The 21,703-nt window shown below is 48.4% G+C and overlaps 1 protein-coding gene across 1 annotated transcript; it reads left to right on the top strand.

Moving 5' to 3' along the window:
* Window positions 1-722: 722 nt before the first annotated feature.
* On the top strand, window positions 723-20,728 carry Trim63 (tripartite motif containing 63). The gene is made up of 9 exons (XM_035438640.1): window positions 723-973; window positions 1,958-2,130; window positions 5,383-5,551; window positions 6,446-6,541; window positions 8,457-8,690; window positions 10,290-10,312; window positions 10,609-10,733; window positions 13,028-13,099; window positions 20,631-20,728. The coding sequence occupies exons 1-9, from the start codon at window positions 815-817 to the stop codon at window positions 20,726-20,728; spliced, it is 1,149 nt and encodes a 382-aa protein (XP_035294531.1). The 5' UTR covers window positions 723-814.
* The last annotated feature ends 975 nt before the right edge of the window (window positions 20,729-21,703 follow it).

The raw sequence follows: 21,703 nt of genomic DNA, 5'->3' as shown, positions 1-21,703 counted from the left end.
AGAGGCACAGTAATGGATCTCATGTTTGTTTCCTTCCTGAGCTGTGAGCATCTCCGTGCAGGGAAAACAAACATGAAGGCAGGTTGTCAGCAAGTACCTTAACACTGAGCCACCCCACCAGCCCTCAAGAAAGCCCTTTTAGCATGAAGTGCATTAAATGGCTGAGGGGTGTCAGGGTGAGCTGCCCAGACCCATCAAAATGCTTGGCTGGAGTCTGAGGCAAGGGGAAAGGCTCACAGAGGGCCTACTCAAGCCCTGTTATCTTGGAGCTGCTCAAGGATCCAGAAGGGGAACTGACTTAGGTTGGTACAGGAACGCCGGCTGTCAAACCCTTGAATGTCTGGGAGCCTTCAGCCAGCTCCCATTCCCTCACTCCCATCTGACTGGGGGCGGGGTGCAGTGGGGGGGCGGGGGAGAGTGCAGTGGGGGGTGGGCATCTTCTGCAGGAAACTCAGGTACCTGTCCCTCCCCTGAATCTGGCTCTGAACAGTCTGTACTTGTTTACGACCCCCATCCCAGGGGAACAGTGATTGCTCATCCCTGCATGTGATTTGAGAGTGCCAAATCTTTGGGGCCTGGAGGAAATTCAAGCCCGGCCAGCAGCTTGGCATTGGAATGCTCAGCTGGTCCCCTCCTGGGCCTCATGTGATCAGAGGTACAGCTATAAATATCAGAGGGGCCTCAGACCAAGACAGAAGTCAGGCGCCAGGAGAAGACGACAAAGAGGATCCCAGTGAGCCTGGGGACAAAGGCAAGCCCTCCAGTGCCGCTTTGTGTGACACAGGTGGAAGAGACAGTCACATCTCAAAGCAATATGGATTATAAATCTAGCTTGATTCCGGACGGAAACGCCATGGAGAACCTGGAGAAGCAGCTGATTTGCCCCATCTGCCTGGAGATGTTTACCAAGCCTGTGGTCATCCTGCCGTGCCAGCACAACCTCTGCCGGAAGTGTGCCAACGACATCTTTCAGGTCAGCACTAAGCTGGGCCCCAACATGGAAGCAGCCCCCCAGGACGGCTTCTCAGATTCCTCTCCCTCTCAGCCTAGGTCACTTCTGACCACTCCATCCAATGTGAAGCCATGCAGAGACCCCTGGGAAAGGGTAGGGATTGCAGAGGGGCAGAGGGAGGGGCTAAGAGGAAAGGGGAGCTGCCCCAGGTCTTCTCCACTATCTATCTAGTCCCCACCCTGCCCACAACTCGAACCTCCCGGCTCTGCCTGGAAGGTTCACTGTAGAGTCTCAAGAGTCAAATGCTTCAGTGATAGGAGGGGGAGGGGCAGAGAGGCGAGAGAAACCAGGCACCCGGGCAGGAGCCAGCTCCAGCATGGCAGGAGGCCTAGAGCTTTGGAAGGAGGGTGGCAAAAGGCACATAGCCACAGCAGCATCCTCAGAGGCCGTTGGCTCCCACATGGGGGCAGAAGGGTTGCCGTCTCCCTGTGGTGGGAAAGGGAATAGTGGTGACTGCCCTGAAAGAGGGACTCAAGGGTCCTGAGCCACTCCAGAAAATGGTCTTCAGAGTCAGATGGAGTTGCACATGCCAATAACCCCAGCATTCAAGGAAGCTGGGGCAGGAGGATTGCTGAGAGTCTGAAGCCAGTCTGTGCTACCTAATGAGCTGAGATAGCAAGATCCTATCTCAAAAACAAAACCAAAAAACCAAAAACGGTCTTTCAGTTTTCTTTAACAATCCCAGGAGCTGGCACTAATTCTGAGGCCTGTGACATCAGTGGTAAACTGAGGCATAGAGAGAGTTGCTTGCCTAAAGTCACATGACTTGAACTCATGTTGGCTGATACTGTTTAAAGGCTTCAACCAAGACACTCCACCGCATGAGTGGACTGGTTCTAGGTCAAGACCAGGAGCCTGTGTCCTTTGAATTGGACTGGGGAGAGAAGGACTAGAGACTGGAGAGGGAAGAAACTCTAGCCTCATTTTTGCCTTGGCTGTCTGCAGGCTGCGAATCCCTACTGGACCAACCGCGGTGGTTCAGTGTCCATGTCTGGAGGCCGTTTCCGCTGTCCCTCATGCCGACACGAGGTGATCATGGACCGGCATGGGGTGTATGGCCTACAGAGGAATCTCCTGGTGGAGAACATCATTGACATCTACAAGCAGGAGTGCTCCAGGTCAGTACAGCCCAGCCTCCCGCCCCAGCCACCCCCCCCCCAGACTATAGCCACAGTCATCGGTACAGAGAGCCAGCACCCTCCACCTCAGACAGAGCCTCGGCTCTTGAGTTCACTGGGTATACTAGGGGCATGAAAGAGAGCCCCGAGACCTTTGTGTGTGTGTGTGTGTGTGTGTGTGTGTGTGTGTGTGTGTGTGTGTCTAGGCCAGAAGAGGGTACTGGGTCCCCGTGTTAGTCAAGGTTCTCTAGAGGAACAGAATTTACAGAATAAATATATACACAGGATTTATTAGGATGGCATTCAGGCTGCAATCCAGCTAGTCCAACAATGGCTGTCTACCAACAGGAGGTCCAAGAATCCAGTAGTTTTCAGCCCATAAGACTGGATGTCTCACTTGATCTTCAGTAGATACTGGAATCCCAAAAAAGTAGGCTCTAATGCCAGTGAAGGAATGGACTTGCCAGTGAGAGCAAGAGCAAGCAGGTGGAGAGAGAGCAAGCGTCCTCCTTCCATGTCCTTTATGTTGGACTCCAGCAGAAGGTGTGGCCCAGATTAGAGGCAGATCCTCCCATTTCACAAAAGATCTGAACTGAAAGTGGGTCTTCCCACTAAAATCATTTAATTCAGAAAAAAAAATCCCTTATGGGTATACCTAGTCACTTGGGTTTTAGTTAATTCCATATGTAATTAAGTTGACAAGATATCACAATCCCCCTGGAACTAGAACTGGAATTACAGATGGTTGTGAGCTGTCATGTGGGTGCTGGGACCCAAACCCAGGTCCTCTGCAAGAGCAGTAAGCTCTCTTAATTGGCCATCTATCTCTCCAGTCTCCACAGTGAATATCCCAAACGTCTTTGTAATATTGGTCTCATTAGCTAGAATACAACACTACAAATGGACATTGTTGACCCCCAGGCACAGTGGCACATGCCTGCAATCCCAGCTACTTGGGGGTCTGAGGCAGGAGGATCTCAGTTTCAAGGCTCACCTAGGCTACACTGCAAATGCAGTGCCTGCCTGGACAACTCAGCAGGATTCTGATTCAAAGACAAATAAAATAATAAAAATAAGGGGCTGGAAATGTAGCTCGGTGACAGAACTCTTTCTAACACAAGGCCCTGTCCAGTACCTTCTCAGATAGGACATGCAGATACATTTTTAAATTATTTATATTGTTTATTGTTATTAGTGTGTGTGTGTGAGCGTGAGTACACACACACCATGGCCCTTGAGTGGAGGTCAGAGGACAACTTTGTGGAATCTGTTCTCTCCTTCTGCCTTTACATGAATTCCAGGCATCAAACTCGAGTAACTAGCCTCGTGCTGCAATGCAAGTACCCTTGTGTGCTGAGCAATCTTGTCAGCCCATAAATGCCTATTTCTGATGATGATGACAATGATAATGACAGTGATGGCAGTAACAATAATATTGCAATTTATAGTATACAATGTCAGCCCATGGCTGTAGAGTCCTGAAGAGTATGCTGTGTCTGGACTCTGAGACTTTTCCCTAGTAGGTGAACGACCACGACAGTTGCCCTTAACCAAGGTCTGGTCAGAGATCTGCAGGTCACATTCTGACATGGTTGGGACAGCTCTGAGAGACACTGAGGCTTGAAGAGTAAGATCACACAAATCAAGCAAGTGTTTGACCCCGATACCTGACCGCCAGGGAGGGAGGGAGTTTCAACAGCAGGTCTGCTCCATCTTGTTTTACACCCTGGGGCAGAGCAGCAGGTGGCACCGGGGAAACCCCCACCATCACAGCCACCTCAGTATGAGGTCCCTGAGCTCAAAGATGAAAACAAAGCCAAAACCAAAAACCAGCCTGGATAGGGGCTCCTGGAGGGGGCAGTGAAGTCTGGGGTGCTACAGCCATGCAGGGCTGCTGGGAGGTGAGACATTGATACTGATGGGGACAGTCAGTTTGAGGTTTAGGAGATGCTTACATGTTAGGGGCTGGCATCAGAGGTAGTGTAGACATGGCTGCTTACCCTGAATGGAGCCAAGTTCTGTCTCACTTGGGAGGTAAAACCTTGACTAAAACCCGAGTAGATGCTGGGAAAGACTGATGCTAGAGAGGAGCATGCCAGGCACCCTAAGCAGAAAAAGCAATAAAGGGAGAAAGGTCCTAGGACAGCAGGAAGAAACACTTAGGCCAGCAAGATGGCTCAGTGGGTAAAGGTGCTTGCCGCCAAGCCGTCAACCCGAGTTCTACCCTCAGGACCCATATGGTAGAAGGAGAGAACAAACTCCTTCAAGCTGTCCTCGGACCTCCATCGTGTGACGTGGTGCAAACATTTACCCCAGCATACACGCATAGTCAATAAAGGCATTTTTAAAAATAAAAAAGAAGACGGGCAGTGGTGGCTCACTCCTTTAGTCCCAGCACTCGGGAGGCAGAAGCAGGAGGATCTCTGTGAGTTTGAGAACAGTCTGGTCTACAAGAGCTAGTTCCAGGATAGGCTCCAAAGCTACAAAGAAACCCTGTCTTGAAATATATATATATATATATATATATATATATATATTAGATATATATGGGCCCCATGAGGTCAAGCTTTGCACGGGGCTGCTACACAGCCCTGCCCCCAACCATGTGCTGTTTGTCTGGCTTAGGGTGTACATACTGTCCCCTTCTCCTAACCCTCGGACACCCTCAGGATGTGTTTACTCGTGTATTCTTCCTCCTTGCATTTCATTTCCACGGTCTCCACGCCAGGTACTGTACGTTATAGACGCAGGGGAGAAAAACAAGCAGGCTTCCCAGCCTAGTTGAAGGCTATGGTCTGATAGATTAAATATAGACATAAGGGTTGCCATCAAAATAAGTTGCCCAGGCCCAGCAACCAAGAGCTATGGGGCTATAATTAGAGCAAAGGCGTTCTAACCTCCTCTGCCTCTGTGCTGGGCGACCTTGGGCAAGTCTGTTCATTTTCTGGGACTCTGTTGCCTCTTCCTTAAGGTCAGCATCTTCTGGTCTGACTCTAGAATTCCGGGGCCCTCCCCGGGCTCCCTGTACCAACTCAGGCCAGCCCTAATGCTGGAGTCTGAGTTTAGGTGTCATTAGCCAGGTTTGGTGTCATTAGCCTCCCTGATCTTGGGCTCCCAGAAGATAAAACAAAGACTGTTTGGAGCAGGTACACACTGGGAACTGGCATGTGGATGTGGTGGCTTCCTGTTCTTGGATTTAGCAAGGGACAGTTAGAGGGGACATCCCTAACTTGTGGTTCTTCTCCCCCTCAGTCGGCCCCTGCAGAAAGGCAGCCACCCGATGTGCAAGGAGCACGAGGATGAGAAAATCAACATCTACTGCCTCACGTGTGAGGTGCCTACTTGCTCCCTGTGCAAGGTGTTCGGGGCCCACCAGGCCTGTGAGGTAGCCCCGCTGCAAAACATCTTCCAGGGACAGAAGGTATTGACTACAAACACTGTGCCCAGATGGATTTGACCCTTGTGGATGTGCTGAGCCGGCCTTTCAGGAATAGTCCCTCTGGAGGGACTTCCCAGGCCACAGGGACAGCAGCCGTTGCCTCCCTGGGGGAGGTGGCTGAGCTCATGGGTTATACTTAGAGCTACTTGAGAACACCTGGGTGTGGCCATAGGGAAGAGGCCAGACCCCAGGGACAGGCCACCAGGCCCTTCCAGGCCATGGCTTCCCCTCCTGTGTACTCTGGGGTCCCATACCTCTCCACTTGGGCCTCTCATGTAGCACAAGGCAAAGTCGAGGTTCTTCCCTGGGCCCCTGGCAACCCCAGCATGGTGTCTGTAGTAAGCTGTAGCCCTTCCTGAACTCTGTTCTCCACATGCCACTTGGCTCTTGGACTTTTGTCTTCTAGAACTTTCCAATCCTATTCCTTTTCTCAGAAATTAGCAGCCAGGGGGTATGACAGACAGCACAGGCCTTTAAGCATAGCACTCATGAGGCAGAGGCAGGTGGATCTCTATGAATTTGAGGCCAACCTGGTCTACATAGTAAGTTCTGGGCCAGCATAGTAAGACCCCAGCTCAGAAAAGAAGAAGAAGAAGAAGAAGAAGAAGAAGAAGAAGAAGAAGAAGAAGAAGAAGAAGAAGAAGAAGAAAGTTTTCTTCTGTTCCTTTGTCAGTATCTTGCTGTGTGTTCTGGGGTGCTCAGTTTCTCTCTCTGGGTCTCATCCGTCCATAAAGGATATAGCATCTGTATTAGTCTCTACTTTAGACCTTAACTGCACCCCAGAAGGAGGGATAGCAACCCTATTGGTGACTCTGTCAGAGAAGCAGCCGGCTCTGAATCTATTTCTGTCTCTCCTCTCTCACCCCTCCCATTCAGACTGAACTGAGTAACTGCATCTCCATGCTGGTGGCAGGGAATGACCGAGTGCAGACTATCATTTCTCAGCTGGAGGACTCCTGCCGAGTGACAAAGGTGAGGGTGCTGAGTGGCCCTGTCAGCGCTGAGGCAGAGTGGACACCTCAAGTGCAGCTGGTCTCTGGGAAAGGCCTAAGTTGTGAGTTTAGGTTGGGGTTTAGGGCCTTGGGTGTCCAATATAGATGGCAGAAAAAGGGCACAGCCATTCCCCCACTCACTTGGCAAATAGTTCATGAACATAGCAGTTATGTCAGACCCTGCCCAAGGTCAAGCCAGACCCAATTGGTCCCTGACTGCAGGGACCCACCAACTCCCTGAATGTCTCTAGCATCAATCATTTTGCTGCAGAGCAAGGTTCCTGGACCTTTAAAAGTTCACTTGACCCTGGAGCCTGTGGAAACTCAGGTTCTGATTCGGTAGATCAGGAATGAAATGGGATTCCACACTTCTTCATTTATTATTATTTTTTAATGTATATGGGTGGTTTTGTTGTTGTTGTTGGTTTTGGTTTTTCAAGACAGTGTTTCTCTGTAGCTTTGGAGCCTGTCCTGGAACTTGCCCTGTAGGCCAGCCTGGGACTCAGAGATCTACCTGCCTCTGCCTCCTCAGCGCTGAGATTAAAGGCGTGCACCACCACAGCCCAGCCAGGTGTTTTGCCATGTGTGTGAGTGCCTGAGGAGGCCAGAAGAGGGAGTTGGATCCCCCAGAACTGGAGTTACATGTGGTTTTGAGCCACCATGTGGTTGCTGGGAATTGAATCAGGGAGTTCTGGAAGAGCAGCCAGTGCTCTAACCACTAAGCCATCTTTCCAGCTCTCTTTCTTTGTCTTTCTTATTTTTTTCTTTCTATCTTTGATTTGATTTTTTGAGACAAGGTTTTGTGTAGAACAGGATAACTTTGCATTTACTATGTAGTCTAGATTGGCCACGAACTCCTGATTCTCTTAGCTCTACCTTCCAAGTGCTGGGATTACAGGAATGTACCTGGCTGAAAATGTGCATTTTGTTTTGTTTTGTTTTTCGAGACAGGGTTTCCCTGTGTAGCTTTAGAGGCTGTCCTGGCACTTGCTCTGTAGACCAAGCTGGCCTCGAACTCACAGAGATGGGAGTGCTTTAATCCCAGCACTCCCAAGTGCTGGGATTAAAGGCATCAACCACCAATGCCCTGGCTGAAAATGTGCATTTCTAATGAGCTCTGGCAGGCTGTTGGTTCCACAGACTACAGAATGCAGAGGTAGTTTTCCCAGCCAGATGTGATGCCATGTCTGTAATATCAGCATCTGGGAGATGAATACAAGCAGAGAAATTCAAGGCAATCCTCCTACACATAATGAGTTTGAGGCCAGCCTGGTCTACATGAAACTGTCTCAAAAAAACAAACAAACAAACAAAAAGAAGAGGAGGAGGAGAATGGTAAGAGAAAAGAAAAGAAAAAGAAGGAAGCCAATCCCAGTCCTGGAAGAGTATTCAAAATTCTGCTCTTCCTGGACACAGTGACACACACCTCTAGTCCCAGCTCTCAGGAAGCAAAAGCAGGTGGATCTCTGAGTTTAAGGCCAGCCTGGTCTACATAGTGAGTTCCAGGCAAGCCAGGGATACACAGTGAGGCCCTGTCTCCAAAAAGAAAAATAATCTGGTCTCTTCTTGAGGAAGGGTTGGAGCTGGTGAGGGGAAAAGCATCATAACAGCAAGTGAACAGAGCTGTGGGGAGGAGGGTGACATTGTGGTCCCTTGAGTGGTATCCCATTCAGAAAGGTGCCACTGCCAACCATTTTACTTTTTTATTTTGAGACAAAGTCTTGTTGAGTTGCACCATGCCAGCCTTTGCGTGCTCTTCCCGTTAGCTTTGCCTCCTGTGCGGTGAGGACTTGGCAGGCTCTCTTCTCCATGCAGATGACTGGTTCTTGGGCCCTTCTGTCTCAGAAAGTGGGTTGGGACCTCATGAGATGAGACTATAGGATTTCTGTCCTCAGGAAAACAGCCACCAGGTGAAAGAGGAGCTGAGCCAGAAGTTTGACGCCCTCTATGCCATCTTGGATGAGAAGAAGAGTGAGTTGCTGCAGCGTATCACGCAGGAGCAGGAGGAAAAGCTGGGTTTCATCGAGGCCCTGATCCTCCAGTACCGAGAGCAGCTGGAAAAGTCCACCAAGCTTGTGGAAACAGCCATCCAGTCCCTGGACGAGCCTGGAGGAGCCACCTTCCTCTTGGTGAGTGGCACATAGAGGACCTGGGTGGATTTAAACTATCCTCTTCCTTACTCCTTGAACAGGTCTTTTAAATCTTGGTGAGATGCCAGGCATAGTAGCTCATGCCTGTAACCCTAATACTTGAGAGGCTGAGACAGGAGGATTGCAAGTTGAGGGGAAACCAGGTAGAACGTTATCTCAAAATAAAACATGCCAGACTAGACTTGGTGGCTCATGACTTTGATCCCAGCGCTTGGAAGACACAGGCAGAGGCAGAAGGAGAGACACAGGCAGAGGCAGAAGGATCTTGTGGGTTTGAAGTTAGTCTTTTCTATATAGGGAGCTCCAGGCTAGCCAAGACTGAATAGTGAGACTCTGTCTCAAAAATAAACAACAACACAAACAAACACATTAAAAAATAGATGGCTCAGGGGCTGGAGAGATAACTCAAAGGTTAAGAGCACTGGCTGCTCTTCCAGAGGTCCTGAGTTCAAGACCCTGCAACCACAGCCATCTGTAATGAGATCTGGTACCCTCTTCTAGCCTGCAGGCGGAAGTCTGTATACATAATAAATAAATGAAATCTTAAAAAAAAAATAGATGGCCCTGTGGTTAAGAACACTCTTTTGTGCTGCACACCACTAGTTCCAGCACTGGGGAGGCAGAGGCAGATTGATTTCTCTGAGTTTGAGGCCATCCAGGTCTACAAAGCAAATTCCAATACAGCAAATTCCAATACATGATAGAGAGACCCTGTCTTAAAAGAAAGAAAGAAAGAAAGAAAGAAAGAAAGAAAGAAAGAAAGAAAAGAACACTTTTTGTTCTTGCAAAGGACCTGGATTCACTGGATTGACTTCCCAGAACCTACATGGTGGCTTACAACCATCCATAATGCCAGTTCCAGGGGACCCAATGACCACTTCTGACTTCCAAGGGCACCAGGCACATATGAGGTGTACGTACATAAATGCAGGCACTCCTACATATAAATAAAACAAAAATAAACAGATCTTTTCAACAACAGCAAAACCCAAAAATCTAGAGCGATGATGTCTCAGGAGGTCAAGAGTGCTTCCTGCTCTTCCAGAGGACTTGAGTTAGGTTCCCAGCATCCGCACTGGGAAGCTCACACCAACCTATAATTCCATTTCCAGGGGAATCTGACACCCTCTTCTGGCCTCCAGGAGCTGTTGCACACATGTGGTGCACATAAACTCACACAGGCACACATACATACAAAGAAAAGTTTAACAACACAAAAAACTACTGTACCCAAAACCCATGCCTTAGCTTTTCTCATGGGCCAGCTTCTCATTTGTCCAGACCATGGGTCTGAAAAGGAGGTTTGATTGACTCTCATCCAGGGGACTTCAGACATTGTGAATGGCTTGGTCCCAGAACCCTGACTTCCTACAACAGTGGAAGCATATTGGGGTGCATGCTGGCCAAGACCTGTGCTTACCCAGAAACAGAGAGGAAATGTCCAAGTTCTGTCTAACTTAGGGAAGGGATCAAGTTATGACTGCACCAGGGAACGGTATCTGAATCTATTCTCAGGAGGTCACTATTTTATGTCTCCTGGAGTTTTGCAAAGCTAACCTCTGCTCTTTCTCCCCACAGAGTGCCAAGCAACTCATCAAGAGGTTAGTGTCTCTGGAACTGTGGCCCAAGTCCTTAATTCCCAAGGGCTTCTGACACTTGCCCAGTGGGATCCTGTGCATTAGTTCTCCAGGCCTTGGGGCTCATCCCCAGCTCATGTCCCCTACTTTCTTGGGTCATCCACTCTGCTTGACCCTGGAGAAGAAATGTTCTCTGCCCCTTCATCTCCTCTCATGTCAGGGATGGACAGTGGGGCTGGGATGGACCCACATAGAGAGGAGGCTGAGCTGTCCCTTACAGCATGCAGCCCTGAGCCTTTACCCTGCCTTTCTCCCCACAGTATTGTGGAAGCGTCCAAGGGCTGCCAGCTGGGGAAGACAGAGCAGGGCTTTGAAAACATGGACTACTTTTCTTTGGATTTAGAACACATAGCAGAAGCCCTAAGGGCCATCGACTTTGGAACAGGTAAAGGACATGTTAATGCTACTTGCTTGAATGCCCGTTTGACCTTTGAAAGGCAGCGGTCCCCAATGGTAGGAGCCCCGATGGTAGGCAGACATCAGATTTACACAATCAACTACAATCAACTTTGACAGGGTCTCCCCATGGAGCCCTGGCTACCCTAGAATTCTCTAAGTAGAGCAAGTTGGCCTGGAACTCACAGATCTCTGCCTGCCTTTGTCTGGGCCTCCTGAACGCTGGGATTAAAGGTGTGTAGCCACCATTTGTGGCTACACAGTCTACTTTGTGATGAATCTAGAGCCTAGCACAGTGCCTACTGCATAATTGTTGCTCAATAAATTATTTGTGAAGACTGGTGGTGGTGGCGCACGCCTTTAATCCCAGCACTCGGGAGGCAGAGGCAGGTGGATCTCTGTGAGATCGAGGCCAGCTTGGTCTACAGAGCAAGTGCCAGGATAGGCTCTAAAGCTACAGAGAAACTCTGTCTCGAAAAAAATAAAACAAAAGAAAAAAGTATGTGTGAATCCAAACTTCATGACATCTGGTATTAGAGAGATCTAACTTCAAATCCTGATTCTGCCATTATGTGCTATTTGTGAGACTTTTGGTAAGCCTCCTGTACCTTGGTGGTCTCCTGGGTTTTTTGATTTTTGGGGGGTGGGGATGGGGTGTGGTGTCCTTTACTGGTGATTAAACCCAGGTTTTCACACATGCTAGGCAAGTGGCAAGTGTTTTCCCACTGAGCCAGCTTTCTTTTCGAGACAGGGCTTCTCTGTGTAGCTTTGGAGCCTATTCTGGCACTCGCTCTGTAGACCAGGCTGGCCTCGAACTCACAGAGATCCGCCTGCTTCTGCCTCCCGAGTGCTGGAATTAAAGGCGTGTGCCACCACTATGTCCATTCCAAGCTCATTTTTCATTGGACTTTTTATGCTCTATGGACTCTAGGATGGAGCTCTGTTAACACTTCCATTTCAGAGTTTAGTAAACGAAGCATAGACAGCTAGAAAGTAGGGGGTACAAACCCCACCCAAGGCCATTTGGCTCACAAGACTCTGAGGACGTATGACACAATGTGAAGACATGATGGCACTGGCCCGCAGTGATTCTCTGGGGAAACAATTAGTAACTATGGCTTAATGAAATAACAAGCCCTCCGGACTATCCAGTTTATGCATGCATCCTGGGTGTTTGGCTGGAGTTCTTACTTGCCGTTTTTGTACTTTTGGTTTGGGGATTTTTGGGGGAGGGACAGGGTTTCACTATGTAGCCCAGGCTGTCCTTAGATTTGTGGCTAACCTCCTACCTCATGTTATTCTTTTGTTTAAAAAGAAGAAAAGAGAAATGCTGAGACATGAGACATGTTGACTATAAGTTTATTATAAGGCCCGGCAGAGTAGGGAGACTAAGAAGAGGAAAGGAACAGGGATAATGGCTGACCGCCATGGCCGGTGGCCACAGAGAGAGCGCATAGGTGAGAGAGAGAGGAGAGAGGAAGCAGCTAGGAAGCAGAGAGGAAACAGAGAGAGAGTAAATGGGCAGGGATCTGTCTTTTTAAAGGGGTCCTCTGCACCTGCGTGCAGACTTAGTTCCCATGGAACCTAGGGCTGACCAGGGTACTGCCTGTTCCACCAGGTAACAGGGGCAGGCCAGCATAATGCCTGAACCTTTAACCTCAGTTTCCTGAGTGCTGGGATTACAAATTGAAACCATGGTGCTCTGGTTTGTAAATTATACTTGACAAATGCTGACTCTGTAATCTCTGAGGCCTGAAAGGGGGTTGGGGGGGAGGGGCAAGGCCCTGCTAGGAAAGTTTGAAGGTCACATCCCAGGATGAGAAAGTGAGGACCCAGGTTGCACCTGGGAGTGGGGGAGGACACTGTCCTGAGCAGAAACCCCCAGGCCATCCCAAGACTGCCTCTCTGTGGACTGAGGAATGAGTCAAACAGCAAGATGCTGAGCGAGCTGATTTCAAAAGCTGAGCAAATTCCTTAAAGCCAAGGACTCTGATCAGGAAGGACAGGAAATGTTTGCCCAGTTCCCCCTTTGTAATGTGTCTGTTCCGCTGAGATGGACAGAACCCTAAGTGTGCCTTCTGTGTCCCTGAGGACACAGACACACCAGAGATGAAGGACTGTGATCTGGAGGGAGGGGGAGGCAGGGAACATACAGGCTGGACTCTGTGAGCTGGGGTCCCTGCCGCTTCTAGGTGGGTTCTCACTTGGGCCCAGAGGACAATCTTCTTCTAATAGTTGCTCTGAGAAGCCAATCCCATTTTAAATCAATTGGTCTTGTCACAGATGAGGATGAGGAGGAGTTTATTGAAGATGAGGAGGATCTGGAAGAGGGTGTGTCCACAGAGGAGAAAGAAGGTGAGAATTCTACCTTTCTCTGCCCTTGCACCATCAGTGATAGGAGTGTCAGGCTATAAGTTCTGGGGGGGGGGTATTATTATTTTGGTCCTTCCCTCTTTTTGTACACCTGAGGTATGCATGCATATATGCATGTTTGCACACGTGTGTGATCAGGGCTGACATCACATCCAGGTTTTCTTGATCAGTCTCCACTCTATTCCCTGAGGCAGGTCTCTTATTGAACCCAGATGGGTTCATGAATTTGCTAGTCTAGCTAGCCAAATTGCTCAGGAATCCCTTTTCCTGTCTTCTGAACTCTGGAGTCACAGGTGCTACCACGGCCATCCGCCTTTCTTTGGGTGGATGCTGGGGATCTGAACTTGGGACCTACCCACCAAACCAGTTCCCAGCTACTGTTATGTCCTCCTCCACCAACTCCTCCTTTTTCTTAATGGCTGGCCTCTTAGAGCTGGGATTAAGGGCTTGTCCCCCTACACCTGGTTAGTGCTCAAGCCTAGTTACCGGAGCCAAATTCCTCCAGCTAAAGTAGCTAATTCGGAAGAATCTAAGGCAGTGGTTCTCAGCCTGTGGATCGTGACCCCTTTGGGTGAAGAGGGTTATCAAACGACCCTTTCACAGGGGTTGCCTAAAACCACCGGAAGATGCAGATATTTACGTTATGATTCATAACAGCAGCAAAATTACAGTTATGAAATACTTTTATGGTTGGTGGTCTCCACAACATGGGGGTCACAACATGAGGGTCACAGCATTAGGAAGGTTGAGAACCACTGCTCTGAGCCATTGAATTCTGACAGCTAAATTCTAGTTTGGCTCTAAAAAAGGAGCCCAGGCTGGAGGTGATATTATTTGTCACCACAGCTCTGGACTGGGTCCTCTTGAGTCTGTGTCTCACCATGAGCCTGTGTCTGACTTTCTCTTCCAGGACACCAATGAGGAGCTCGAGGAATAGACACCCTCTGGATGCAGAGACTGGGGAGGCTGGTGATAGGCCCATCTAGGGAGGGGGTTGGGGTTCGGGACTCCTTTGGGGGGGCACAATGGGGAAGTGTGTCTTCTCTCTGCTCAGAGAGCAGGGACTAGAGTAGAACCCCCCCCCCACTGCTGTGTCCAGCAGCTGCTCAAATAGGATTGGAAACATACTCCATACTTAAACGTCACAGGACACTTTTCTACGTTGGTGCAAAGCAAAATATTTTGTATGTTTTTAAAATGTGATTTTTGTATATACCTGTATATGTATGTCAATTTGGTGCTTTTTGTATGAAAACTTTTGTATGATCATGCCTGGTCATTTTGTGACTGGTGATTGTCACAAAGAGGGAAGGAAGTCAAGCTAACAGAGCTGCCCACTTCCCTTCCTTGGTGGGATGGCTGGGTCTCACTCAAAGGCCTGGAAAGGGACAATGTACTGTATTTCAGTGCCCATCCCCAAACAAGGGGAGAGGACTGAGTTTGTGTTATATGTTGTTTTATTAATAAATGCACAACAGGCTGGGCCTGGGGGCAAATGCCCTTTAATCCCAGCACTGCAGAGGCAGTTGTATCTGAGTTCAAGGCCAGCCTGGTCTACATGGAGAGTTCCAGACCAGCCAGGACTACACAGAGAGACTCTGTCTCAAAAATAATAATGAAAAAGAATAAAAAATAAATGCACAGTGTTTTTTTCCATGTAACCAGAAAAGAGGTGTAATTTCATTTAGCTTGAGAGAGAGAAAGAGAGAGAGAGAGAGAGAGAGAGAGAGAGAGAGAGAGAGAGTGTGTGTGTGTTGCTAGCAATGGAATTGAGAACCATGGAAATACTAGATAAAAACTCCACCCTGATCTGCAGGAGGCCCCAGCCCTCCTTTAGCCTGTTTCTGTTTGTTTTTAGGAGAAAATAATTCAGCTTCAGGCAGGTTTTTGTTTGTTTGTTTGTCTGTTTTTTGAGACAGGGCTTCTCTGTGTAGCTTTGGAGTCTATCCTGGCACTCGCTCTGGAGACCAGGTTGGCCTCGAACTCACAGAGATCCGCCTGCCTCTGCCTCCCGAGTGCAGGGATTAAAGGTGTGAGCCACCACTGCCCGGCTTTACAGCTGGATTTTATGGAGGCATTTCCTCAATTGAGGTTCTTTCATTAACTCTAGTTTGTGTCAAGTTAACACACAAAGCCAGTACACCTTGGAAACTTTTTGTGCCAATGCCAGCTTATATCTTCACTCTGCATGGGTCATGACCCTGTCATTTTTACTGTCACACACATGGTTTGCTTTCTTTTTTTTTTTTTTTTTTTTTTTTTTTTAGATTTTTTTATTTATTTATTATGTATACAACATTCTGCTTCCATGTATATCTGCACACCAGAAGAGGACACCAGATCTTATAATGGATGGTTGTGAGCCACCATGTGGTTGCTGGGAATTGAACTCAGGACCTCTGGAAGAACAGTCGGTACTCTTAACCTCTGAGCCATCTCTCCAGCCCCATGGTTTGCTTTCTTAAGTCTTTTCTCTTTGGGGGTGAGGAGTGGGGGAGACATCACAGTGTCTTCAACCTAATTAAGAAAAACAGTTTGGGGGCTAGGAAGGTGGCTCAGACTCACTCCCTGCTGTTGCATGGGACCTGGCTTTGGGTCACAGCACCTACATGGTGACTAACAGCTGTCTCTAACTCCAACTCCAGGGATCTGACACCCTTGTCTGTCTCCAAGGCCACATATATGCATGCAGGCAGAACACACCTACATACCAAACAAAAATAACCAAACTTTGGGGCTGGAGAGATGGCTCAGAGGTTAAGAGCACTGGACTGCTCTTCCTAGAGGTCCTGAGTTCAATTCCCAGCAACCCCATGGTGGCTCACATCCATCCATTATGAGATCTGGTGCCCTCTTCTGGTGTGCAGGCAAATATGCAGACAGAACACTGCATATATGTAATAAAAATAAGTAAATAAAAATTTAAAAAATAACCAAATTTTTAATAAAGGAAAGAAAAGTATCTTTACAACTGAGGCCTTTTATTTTATTTTCATCTCTCAGGCCATGACTTCACAGGGAATGGACGCCTGTTTGCTCTTATAACGCACTCTGTGGGCTGGCACTTCAGTGGGACCCAGGGACCTTTCTGTTTGGTTTGTTTTCCTTTCCCTGTTTCAGAAAGTCATTTCAGATCATACTCAGTAGACACATTCATTCTCCCAGGATCTGGCCCCCAACTTGCTTATTCACAAGCAAGGGACACTAGGTAGCACTAGGGACAGTGTCGACTCTGCTGGCTTTGCCATGGTGACATTTATGGGGTGTTCCTCTTTGACCCATACATGTTTGATGTCTGCAGTGTAACTTTTCTTGTAAAGTCTTGCACTTGTCATTTAGAAGCTCAGTGAGCGCTGTTAGGGCCTCCCTTGTTTCTCACTGGGAGATATATATTTTTGAAGATTTTATTTATTTATTATGCATACAGTCTTCTGCCTGCTGGCCAGCAGAGGGCACCAGATCTCATTCAAGATGGCTGTGAGCCTCCATGAGGTTGCCAGGAATTGAACTCAGGACCTTTGGAAGAAGAATCAGTGCTCTTAACCGCTGGGCCGTTTCTCCAGCCCCTCACTGGGAGATATTTTGTCTGAAAAGAAAACAAAAGGGAAGGACAGGACAGCTCCTGGGTATGGTGGAGGAGAAAGCTGATTGTAGATAAAAGGGAGAGCAGAGCCAGAGGCAGGGACATCTGGGAGAGTCCAGTGTGGACACGACTGTCTGAGCTGGGCCGTGTGAGGAAGAATGGGGAAGGGTGAGGGGAGACAGGAACCAGGAGCAGCAGCAGCAGGCCAGAGGTCCAAAATAGGGCTGGTAACCAAAATGTCTGGATTATACAGGGAAAAGCCTCTGAGGGAAGGAAGGGTGGAAAGTTCAGGGTAGGAGATGGGGTATGGGAGCTGTATCCTGGGAGAATGTGGCAGCCAGGTCTGTTTTGATAAGTTAAATAGACACCTCAGCCATCTGTCCTGGGTCTGAAACTTAACATTGTCAAATTACTGGAAGATGGCAACTCTGGCCAAAAGCACTTAACTTTCTTACTTTTTTACATTTTATTCACGTGTTTTTGTGGGGGGGGGGGGAGAGGAAACCCATGCCTCAGCACACATGTGGAGGCCAGAGGAAAACTTACAAGGAATCTGTTGTCTCCTTCGACCATGTGGGTACCAGGGATGGAACTCAGGCCATCAGGTTTGGGGACTCAGCTTTATCTGACGAGTCTGCTTTACCGTCCTATTTTCAAGTATTCTCCTGCAGAAGACTTTAAAGGTTTTCAAGGCCAGAAAGAGAGAGGCGGGGCATAGTGACCTTTGATCCCAGCACTGAAGTCACTGGGGCAGGTGGATTGAGAGTTCAAGCCAGCCTGGGATACACAGGGAGATAAATAATTAGACAATGAAGACAGACGCACCCACCGCCTGGAAATCACATCACACAACTGGCTCACAATATGTTTTCTCATCACCACTCCAACTTCCTGACTAGAGAGCAGGCATTATAGTCCCTAATCTTGCCAACCTGATGAGGCTAGTTTTATTGGGTTTACTTACAGGAATGTGGGTGAAAGGTTACTTCCAGGTGCAGAAATGACTGACAGCTGCATCGCTAAAATCCTTCTTCGGCATGGGGACAGGTCAACAACGTTGGAAGCCTGGAACACACAGCACGGCATTCCGTCCTTCCGAGGCAGTTGAGTCGGGTGAGCTTCTTTCTGGCAGGTCAGCTGATCACTTTTAGGCAGATCTCTTATTTAAGAGCCCTCGCTACTTATATATGCTTGTGGAAGGAGGGAACTGAAGTCCTCTCCCTGGCCCCCACCAGACAGGGTTTCTTTGTGTCACCCTGGATGTCCTAGCACTCACTCTGTAGACCAGGCTGGCCTTGAACTCACAGAGATCCCCCTGCCTCTGCCTCCCTTGTGCTGGGATTAAAGGTGTGGGAAAGCAGTAAGTTCTTTTAACCATTGACTCCTTTGACTCTCCAGCACCCTTGTTGAAGTTTTAAATGCAATTTTTTGTTAGGTGATCATGTGTGTGAGCTTGCACCTGCACACGCAAGTGCACATGCATGAGTGTGTGTTTTGGAATTGAACCCAGGGCCCGAGGAATGCTAGCCAATCGCTCTGTCACTGAGCTACATCCTCAGCACAAACTCTCGCAAATCAATTAAAATTGTTTCTGAGCTGGGCGTTGGTGGCTCACACCTTTAATGCCAGCACTTGGGAGGCAGAGGCAGGCAGATGTCTGAGTTCCAGGCCAGCCTGGTCTACAAAGCTAAACAGAAACCCTGTCTCGAAAAACAAAAACAAAAAAATCCTTTCGGAGGATACAGGGAAAGGCCTACTTCAAATGGGATTTCTCCAGATAAACTCTTCGAACACTAGATGTACACACCAGGCAAGAAATTAATTTTGCAGTGGATCACAGCAGGTTGTCCACAAATGCAATTCAATCTACTTGTAGTTCTTGGTCTTCAGGACAATCCTCTTTCTCTTTTGATAACATGCACAAGCTCCAGGCTTTATCTTCTCACCGCTTCCCTTTTTGGGCACCATAGAGTTGCTAAGAACCCAGGGAAATGCTAACTTAACACTTATGAATTCATCTCAAAGGATATAGATAAGGGGCAGAGGGCGGGGCTTATAGGGAGTGGTGGGGATACTCTATGCCCTCTCCAGGCACAGCAGTTTCCAGGAACCTTTCTGTGTTTGGCTTTAGGAAGCTTCTGGAACTCTGTCCTTTTGTATTTTTTGTATTGGAGATGTCCTCCAATACAAACACAATTAAATCAGAACCCTGAGGATTTGATTGGATGAAAAGAGTGAGACCTGAAGTTATCAGCTGGGTGGGGACATCCAGCAAAGCCTGTCTGTGCACTTTTCTCATCCCAGATACCAGGCAGGGCCCCTCTGGTTGGTGAGGCCAGAGATTTTTTTTTTTTTTGACACCAGATTTTGATTTTGATTTTGTTTTGTTTTTAATATTTTATAAATAGTTCTTACTTATTTTCTATGAAATGTACTGGGAACTCAAAAAGTCTGCTAAACCCACCAACATGAGTTTCCACAGAGAATTCTTTTATGATCAGCTCCTAGATAGAAGGCAGGAAAGATCAGAATTTCTGTGGCTTCAGGTGAGAGGGCAAGGTAGGAGGCTCAGTAGCCCAAGGTCACCCTCAGCAAATTCAAGATCAACCTGGGCTGCCTTGATTTACTCTTTTTGCTTGTTTTTCAAGACAGGGTTTCTGTGTAGGTTTGGAGGTTGTCCTGGAACTCTTTTTGAAGACCAGGCTGGCCTTGAACTCACAGAGATCTGCCTGCCTCTGCCTCCCGAGTGCTGGGCATGAGCCACCACCACCCGGCCAAACTGTCTATGATCTACCCTAAGAGAGATTCTAGTTTCTTCTGCCTTCCTTAGGAAGGGATAGGTTGGGTGGGTATGGGGCATTAGACTGCAATCCCTCCCACCACTCAGGATGCTGAAACAGAGTCACAAGTTCCAAGCCAGGCTGGGTTATAGGCATCATCAGAAATATGGATTTAAAACAAATCTTCTGAGTTGGGCAGTGGTGGCGCATGCCTTTAATCCCAGCACTCAGGAGGCAGAGGCAGGTGAATCTCTGTGAGTTTGAGGCTAGTCGGGTCTACAGAGTGAGTTCCAGGCTGTTATACAGGGAAAGCCTGTCTCAAAAAACCAAAATCAAAACATTGATAATTATGATATGCTTTGAATTGAGGAGAAAATGAGTGACGTGATAGACTGTCACAATTTTTCCACCTTACAACTCCACAGTGATCTGTGGTTGTCCTATAGAAACGCCACCAAACAGCACTTAATCCATGCTTATAGGACCAGGGCTTGAAGTAGGACTTTGTGCATAGTGGGAGACTCCTCTACCACTTAGCTCACACCTCTGCTCTTTTTTACTTTGAGACAGGGTCCAGTAAATTGCCCAGCTAGCCTCAAACTTGGGACCCTTCTGCCCAAGGCTCCTTAATTCCTGTGATTACAGGCATGTGTAACCATGTCGGGCTGTCCTATTTGTTTCAGCCTAATTTCAAAGATGTTTAAGTGCTCACCTAGGTTCTCCGTGCTAAGCTGGGGAGACCACTGGAGATCGTAGAAGAAAAGAGTCTCACTTCCAGATCAGCTAAATTACAGGCCCATACATTATGCCCAGAAATACTTGTTCCGTTACCCAATCCTCTGAGATTTGGTGTGGGTTTATTGTTGTGTGACAGGGCCTACAAGTCTGAAGTACCCCAGGATAGCCTTGAACTTGCTATATAGACAAAGATAACCTTGAACTTGTGATAGCGGTGCCCTTCCATCTCTCTCTGCAGAGGTGGAATCACCAGCTTGTGTGGTGCTATGGATGGAACTCAGGCTTCATGCATGTAAGTCAAGCTCAGCCCTAGTCCATCCTGCTCAGTCCTGCTCCCCTTGCCATGAGGCAAAGTCTCTCATGCTAGCCTGGGCTACATAGTATGACCACCGTTCTTCCTTCTCTTCCCTAGTGGGCACTGGGGATAGGATCCAAGGCTTTGTGCATGAACAGTCTATCAACAAGCTGCACCCCAAATATACCTTCCAAGCTGTGGTCCTGAAGACCTAGCACATGAAGTGATTGAGTAGGGAGGTCGCCAACTATATAAGGAGATACCTATCAGAGGCCAGCACCGGGGGCGCCATAGGCCCCAAACCCCAGAAAATGTGGACTATGGACTTTATGTGGGGCATCAGTTTGGCCCTACGGCCATCTCCCAGAAATTTGTTGGGTTTCTGGGGTGCGGTTAATGAGACAGGACACTGCTCTTTGTAGAGGTGGAGAGCCGGCCACTCGGATCCCTTTTTTTTTTTTTTTTTTTGGTTTTTTCGAGACAGGGTTTCTCTGTGGCTTTGGAGGCTGTCCTGGAACTAGCTCTTGTAGACCAGGCTGGTCTCGAACTCACAGAGAAACGCCTGCCTTTGCCTCTGGAGTGCTGGGATTAAAGGCGTGCGCCACCACCGCCCCGCCCGGATCCTAATCAGAGAGCAAGGAGGAGGAATGGTGCCTTTCAAAGGGAAACTTGGATCTGTAACTCCAGCAGTACTATGATGGGGTACTGCCCCCTCCCCAGAGGCCGAGTGCACCCCAGCCCGCCCGAGTGTCACTCCCTACAAAAGAAAATGATCAAGCTTCCGGGAAGTCTCTCTTCCTAGCTAGAAGCCCGACCCTAACCTCAGGAGTCCCTTTGGTTCTGTCAGTAGTCACATCCCTGCCCTAAGGCACCTCTATCTCTGTCTCTGTCTCTGTCTCTGTGTCTGTCTGTCTGTCTCTCTCTACATAACAGGTTTTCTCTACGTAACAAAGCTCTAGCTGTCCTGGAATTTACTATGCAGACAAGGCTGGTCTCGAACTCGCTTGCCTCTGCCTCCTCTCCGGAGTGCTGGGATTAAAGGGTGAGATGCCCGTTAAGAGTGGATGTTCTGGTCACCCAGTCCTAATTTAGCAACTTTGGGCAGCTCTTAGCAGGCTCTTTGCTCCGGGCAAAGGCCCTTAAGCTCTCGGTGTGAGGCCGCGGGCTGCTTCAGGCTCCGGGCGGCGGGG

This window comes from Cricetulus griseus, chromosome 2 (assembly GCF_003668045.3).
Source record: "Cricetulus griseus strain 17A/GY chromosome 2, alternate assembly CriGri-PICRH-1.0, whole genome shotgun sequence".
Lineage (NCBI taxonomy): Eukaryota > Metazoa > Chordata > Mammalia > Rodentia > Cricetidae > Cricetulus > Cricetulus griseus.
The sequence above is the reverse complement of the archived record's forward strand: the minus strand, read 5'-3'. Positions and strand labels throughout refer to the sequence as shown.